The sequence below is a fragment of the Sander vitreus genome, unplaced genomic scaffold (genome assembly GCF_031162955.1).
Source record: "Sander vitreus isolate 19-12246 unplaced genomic scaffold, sanVit1 ctg333_0, whole genome shotgun sequence".
Classification (NCBI taxonomy): Eukaryota; Metazoa; Chordata; class Actinopteri; order Perciformes; family Percidae; genus Sander; species Sander vitreus.
In genome coordinates this window covers 98,041-105,000 of record NW_027595476.1, presented here as the reverse complement: position 1 = coordinate 105,000, position 6,960 = coordinate 98,041, and the positions used below count along the sequence as shown (strand labels likewise).

At 46.9% G+C, this 6,960-nt stretch overlaps 1 protein-coding gene across 1 annotated transcript in view; it reads left to right on the top strand.

Annotated features, from left to right (window-relative positions):
* LOC144513748 (anion exchange protein 2-like) overlaps positions 1 to 6,039 on the top strand; it is a 20,977-nt gene extending 14,938 nt beyond the window's left edge. The window contains exons 13-14 of the mRNA XM_078244925.1: positions 4,334 to 4,507; positions 5,959 to 6,039. Of these exons, the coding sequence (XP_078101051.1) occupies positions 4,334 to 4,507; positions 5,959 to 6,039 (255 nt within the window). The remainder of the gene's footprint in view (positions 1 to 4,333; positions 4,508 to 5,958) is intronic.
* Positions 6,040 to 6,960: the final 921 nt, after the last annotated feature.

The following is a 6,960-nucleotide window of genomic DNA, read 5'->3' as shown; positions in this document are numbered from 1 at the left end:
TTTTTTGACGTTTTTGGTGCTGTTTATTGCAATCATTTCTTTCGTTGTATTCATCGTCTGGAATAGAGGATTTAATGTCCTGTACCAGATATTTTCAATACATTTGAATGCAATGAATGCACCATTACTCTTACAATACATCTCTCTTCATTTTCGTCTACAATCGTCTCTACTTTTTCATCATGAGATAGAACATTCAGCTGTTCTAGGGTTGGGGACCGAGATCTTTGCCTTAACGACCGTTCGGTGCCACTGATATGTCTACGCTGCCCTTTAATACTCCTAAACGGACGTTAGAGGCAACAGAAGCATCGCTGCATGTGACGCTAGTTAACATAATACACTTGGCAGCAGGTAACGTTAGCCTACTGTTAGCTAGTTAACACTACACCTGACAAAAGGTAACGTTAGCCTACCGTTAGCTAGTTAACATTACACTTGGCAGCAGGCACGAGCTACCGTAGCGTTAGCACTCACGCAGTCTAGCTAGTTAACATTACACTTGGCAGCAGGTAACGTTAGCCTACCGTTAGCTAGTTAACACTACACCTGACAGAAGGTAACTTTAGCCTACCGTTAGCTAGTAAACAATACACTTGGCCGAAGGTAATGTTAGCCTACCGTTAGCTAGTTAACACTACACTTGGAAGCGGGTAACGTTAGCCTACCGTTACCTAGTTAACACTACACTTGGCAGCAGGTAACGTTAGCCTACTGTTAGCTAGTTAACACTACACCTGACAGAAGGTAACGTTAGCCTACCGTTAGCTAGTTAACACTACACTTGGCAGCAGGTAACGTTAGCCTACCGTTAGCTAGTTAACACTACACTTGGCAGCAGCTAACGTTAGCCTAGCGTTAGCTAGTTAACACTACACCTGACAGAAGGTAACGTTAGCTTACCGTTAGCTAGTTAACACTACACATGACAGAAGGTAACGTTAGCCTACCGTTAGCTAGTTAACACTACACTTGGCAGCAGGTAATGTTAGCCTACCGTTAGCTAGTTAACACTACACTTGGCAGCAGGTAACGTTAGCCTACCATTAGCAAGTTAACACTACACTTGGCAGAAGGTAACATTAGACTACCGTTAGCTAGTTAACACTACACTTGGAAGCGGGTAACGTTAGCCTACCGTTACCTAGTTAACACTACACTTGGCAGCAGGTAACGTTAGCCTACCGTTACCTAGTTAACACTACACCTGACAGAAGGTAACGTTAGCTTACCGTTAGCTAGTTAACACTACACTTGGCAGCAGGTAACGTTAGCTTACCGTTAGCTAGTTAACACTACACTTGGCAGCAGGTAACGTTAGCCTACCATTAGCAAGTTAACACTACACTTGGCAGAAGGTAACATTAGACTACCGTTAGCTAGTTAACACTACACTTGGCAGCAGGTAACGTTAGCCTACCGTTACCTAGTTAACACTACACCTGACAGAAGGTAACTTTAGCCTACCGTTAGCTAGTTAACACTACACATGACAGAAGGTAACGTTAGCCTACCGTTAGCTAGTTAACACTACACATGACAGAAGGTAACGTTAGCCTACCATTAGCTAGTTAACACTACACTTGGCAGCAGGTAACGTTAGCCTACCGTTAGCTAGTTAACACTACACTTGGCAGCAGGTAACGTTAGCCTACCATTAGCTAGTTAACACTACACTTGGCAGCAGCTAACGTTAGCCTAGCGTTAGCTAGTTAACACTACACCTGACAGAAGGTAACGTTAGCCTACCGTTAGCTAGTTAACACTACACCTGACAGAAGGTAACGTTAGCCTACCGTTAGCTAGTTAACACTACACTTGGCAGCAGGTAACGTTAGCCTACCGTTAGCTAGTTAACACTACACTTGGCAGCAGGTAACGTTAGCCTACCGTTAGCAAGTTAACACTACACTTGGCAGAAGGTAACATTAGACTACCGTTAGCTAGTTAACACTACACTTGGCAGCGGGTAACGTTAGCCTACCGTTACCTAGTTAACACTACACTTGGCAGCAGGTAACGTTAGCCTACCGTTACCTAGTTAACACTACACCTGACAGAAGGTAACGTTAGCCTACCGTTAGCTAGTTAACACTACACTTGGCAGCAGGTAACGTTAGCCTACCGTTAGCTAGTTAACACTACACTTGGCAGCAGGTAACGTTAGCCTACCGTTAGCAAGTTAACACTACACTTGGCAGAAGGTAACATTAGACTACCGTTAGCTAGTTAACACTACACTTGGCAGCAGGTAACGTTAGCCTACCGTTACCTAGTTAACACTACACCTGACAGAAGGTAACGTTAGCTTACCGTTAGCTAGTTAACACTACACATGACAGAAGGTAACGTTAGCCTACCGTTAGCTAGTTAACACTACACTTGGCAGCAGGTAACGTTAGCCTACCATTAGCTAGTTAACACTACACTTGGCAGCAGGTAACGTTAGCCTACCGTTAGCTAGTTAACACTACACTTGGCAGCAGGTAACGTTAGCCTACCGTTAGCTAGTTAACACTACACTTGGCAGCAGCTAACGTTAGCCTAGCGTTAGCTAGTTAACACTACACCTGACAGAAGGTAACGTTAGCTTACCGTTAGCTAGTTAACACTACACCTGACAGAAGGTAACTTTAGCCTACCGTTAGCTAGTTAACACTACACTTGGCAGCAGGTAACGTTAGCCTACCGTTAGCTAGTTAACACTACACTTGGCAGCAGGTAACGTTAGCCTACCGTTAGCAAGTTAACACTACACTTGGCAGAAGGTAACATTAGACTACCGTTAGCTAGTTAACACTACACTTGGCAGCAGGTAACGTTAGCCTACCGTTACCTAGTTAACACTACACCTGACAGAAGGTAACGTTAGCCTACCGTTAGCTAGTTAACACTACACTTGGAAGCGGGTAACGTTAGCCTACCGTTACCTAGTTAACACTACACCTGACAGAAGGTAACGTTAGCTTACCGTTAGCTAGTTAACACTACACATGACAGAAGGTAACGTTAGCCTACCGTTAGCTATTTAACACTACACTTGGCAGCAGGTAACGTTAGCCTACCGTTAGCTAGTTAACACTACACTTGGCAGAAGGTAACGTTAGCCTACCGTTAGCAAGTTAACACTACACTTGGCAGAAGGTAACATTAGACTACCGTTAGCTAGTTAACACTACACTTGGCAGCGGGTAACGTTAGCCTACCGTTAGCTAGTTAACACTACACTTGGCAGCAGGTAACGTTAGCCTACCGTTAGCAAGTTAACACTACACTTGGCAGAAGGTAACATTAGACTACCGCTACCCTAGTTAACACTACACTTGGCAGAAGGTAACGTTAGCCTATCGTTACCTAGTTAACACTACACCTGACAGAAGGTAACGTTAGCCTACCGTTAGCTAGTTAACACTACACTTGGCAGAAGGTAACGTTAGCCTACCGTTAGCTAGTTAACACTACACCTGACAGAAGGTAACGTTAGCCTACCGTTAGCTAGTTAACACTACACATGACAGAAGGTAACGTTAGCCTACCGTTAGCTATTTAACACTACACTTGGCAGCAGGTAACGTTAGCCTACCGTTAGCTAGTTAACACTACACTTGGCAGAAGGTAACGTTAGCCTACCGTTAGCTAGTTAACACTACACTTGGCAGCGGGTAACGTTAGCCTACCGTTACCTAGTTAACACTACACTTGACAGCAGGTAACGTTAGCCTACCGTTACCTAGTTAACACTACACCTGACAGAAGGTAACGTTAGCCTACCGTTAGCTAGTTAACACTACACTTGGCAGAAGGTAACGTTAGCCTACCGTTAGCTAGTTAACACTACACCTGACAGAAGGTAACGTTAGCCTACCGTTAGCTAGTTAACACTACACTTGACAGCAGGTAACGTTAGCCTACCGTTACCTAGTTAACACTACACCTGACAGAAGGTAACGTTAGCCTACCGTTAGCTAGCTTGGCAGCAGCTAACGTTAGCCTAGCGTTAGCTAGCAGCTGGATTAAACATGGTTAAAATGCTGACAGCTAAACAGTGTAAAGCGTGACTATATTTCACTGTAGAGGATCCAACAGCGGGACGTTAAGCAGTCTGCAGCTGCCGATGTCGGAAAAACAACAGACGGTGCGTTCACTTGAAACTCACCTCGCCAGCCTCGTGCTGCATTCAAAGTTATTGTAAAATACCCTTTTGTTGTGGTTCATACATTATGTTGTTTAAAAAAAGACTAACATGTTTGACTAAAACTAGACTAACAAAACAAGATATGTGAATGACTAAATTTATATAGATAATCACATATCTGTCTCTCTCTCTCTCCAGGTGCGGACGTTGAGGATGCACCTGTTCACCGTTGTCCAGCTGACCTGTCTGTCTCTCCTGTGGGTCGTCATGGCGACGGCAGCGGCGCTGGCATTCCCCTTCATGCTGCTGCTGACCATCCCGGTGAGGATGCTGCTGCTGCCGCGCCTCTTCAACCGCCGAGAGCTGCAGAGCGTGAGTCACACCGATGTCATCATGACATCATCATAAGCACACACGGCGCCGCACGGGTCAATGCTAACACAGCTAACAGGGCTAACAAAACACATGTTGTCCTGTGTCCTGTGTGTCGTCTGTCCTGATGTCCTCATGTCCTCTGTCCTCTGTCCTCTGTCCTCTGTCCTCTGTCGTTTGTCTGTGTCCTCTGTCCTGGTGTCCTGGTGTCCTCATGTCCTGTGTCCTCTGTCCTGGTGTCCTCATGTCCTCATGTCCTCATGTCCTGTGTCCTCTTTCCTTTGTCCTTTGTCCTCTGTCCTGTGTCTTCTGTCCTGGTGTCCTGGTGTCCTCATGTCCTGTGTCCTCATGTCCTCATGTCCTGTGTCCTCTTTCCTTTGTCCTCTGTCCTGTGTCTTCTGACCTCTGTCCTGGTGTCCTCATGTCCTGTGTCCTCTGTCCTGGTGTCCTCATGTCCTGTGTTGTCTGTCCTGTGTCCTGTGTCCTGTGTCCTCTGTCCTGGCGTCCTGGTGTCCTCATGTCCTGTGTTGTCTGTCCTGTGTCCTGTGTCCTGGTGTCCTCACGTCCTGTGTTGTCTGTCCTGTGTCCTGTGTCCTCTGTCCTGGTGTCCTGGTGTCCTCATGTCCTGTGTTGTCTGTCCTCTGTCCTGTGTCCTGTGTCCTCTGTCCTGGTGTCCTCACGTCCTGTGTTGTCTGTCCTCTGTCCTGTGTCCTCTGTCCTCATGTCCTGTGTTGTCTGTCCTCTGTCCTGTGTCCTGTGTCCTCTGTCCTGGTGTCCTCATGTCCTCATGTCCTCATGTCCTGTGTCCTCTTTCCTTTGTCCTCTGTCCTGTGTCTTCTGTCCGCTGTCCTGGTGTCCTGGTGTCCTGGTGTCCTCATGTCCTGTGTCCTCTGTCCTCTGTCCTGTGTCCTGGTGTCCTGGTGTCCTCATGTCCTGTGTCCTCTGTCCTCATGTCCTCTGTCCTCTTTCCTTTGTCCTCTTTCCTGTGTCTTCTGTCCTCTCTCCTGTGTCGTCTGTCTGTGTCCTCTGTCCTGGTGTCCTCATGTCCTGTGTCCTGGTGTCCTGGTGTCCTCATGTCCTGTGTTGTCTGTCCTCTGTCCTGTGTCCTCTGTCCTGGTGTCCTGGTGTCCTCATGTCCTTTGTCATCTGTCCTCTGTCCTGTGTCCTCTGTCCTCATGTCCTGTGTTGTCTGTCATCTGTCCTCTGTCCTGGTATCCTCATGTCCTCATGTCCTGTGTTGTCTGTCCTCTGTCCTGTGTCCTCTGTCCTCATGTCCTCTGTCCTCTTTCCTTTGTCCTCTGTCCTGTGTCCTATGTCCTGTGTCGTCTGTCCTCTGTCCTGTATCCTATGTCCTGTGTCCTGTGTCGTCTGTCCTGTGTCGTCTGTCCTCTGTCCTGTGTCCTCTGTCCTCATGTCCTCTGTCCTCATGTCCTGTGTCCTCTGACCTGCAGTTGGACGCTGATGATGCCGAGCCTCAGCTGGAGGAGAAGGAGGGGCAGGACGAGTACTCCCAGCTGCAGATGCCCGTGTGATTGGTCCATCCAGCTCCTTCATTAGCATATCTGACCTGTATCCCGTAGCAGCGCTGGGCAGGCGGACTGAACACGCTTCTGAAATCACGTTTTTATAAGTCTTTGTATTTTGTGTTTCTCTGTCTGTCTGACCGACACATTATATTAAAGATCACACTAACTGTCTGCTCTGTCTTCCTGATGTCTCTGTCTATCATTAAAGGCACATTTTATCTTTAAAGTAAGATTCTTGGCATATTTACTTTCACATTATGAGTTTTTCATTGTCTCTGTACACTAACAAAGGAACCTCCCATCATGCACTGCGACATCCCCAGGTTCCCATCATGCACTGCAACCATCCCCAGGTTGGCTTTTTGACCTGAAGAGTTCCTTTAAACCAGAGTCTTGAAGGAAAGGAACGTGCAGATCAGATTACAAAGGAGGCTGCTAAAAATAATGACGTTGGATTTGGCATTGTTAGTATCAGCAGTCAGAAGTTCAGAGCGTGAGAGGACGGGACGGGACGGGACGGGACGGGATGGGACGGGATGGGACGGGACGGGACGGGACGACAGTTACCAAATCCAAAGGAAGTGGAAGACAGAGGAAGTGTGCAGGAAGGAGAGAAGAGGCAATAATATAATATTAACTGGGTTAAACAGCACACTGTTTAAAGGTAAGCATGACAGCAAGAAGACACTATAGAGTGTTATACTGTGTGTGTGTGTGTGTGTGTCTCTGTGTGTGTGTGTGTGTGTGTGTGTGTGTGTGTGTGTGTGTGTGTGTCTGTGTGTGTGTGTGTCTGTGTGTGTGTGTGTGTGTGTGTGTGTGTCTGTGTGTGTGTGTGTGTGTCTCTGTGTGTGTGTGTTTCTGTGTGTGTGTGGGTTGGTTTTGCTATACTTGTGAGGACCAATTATTGAGAAACAACCTTTTTTGTGA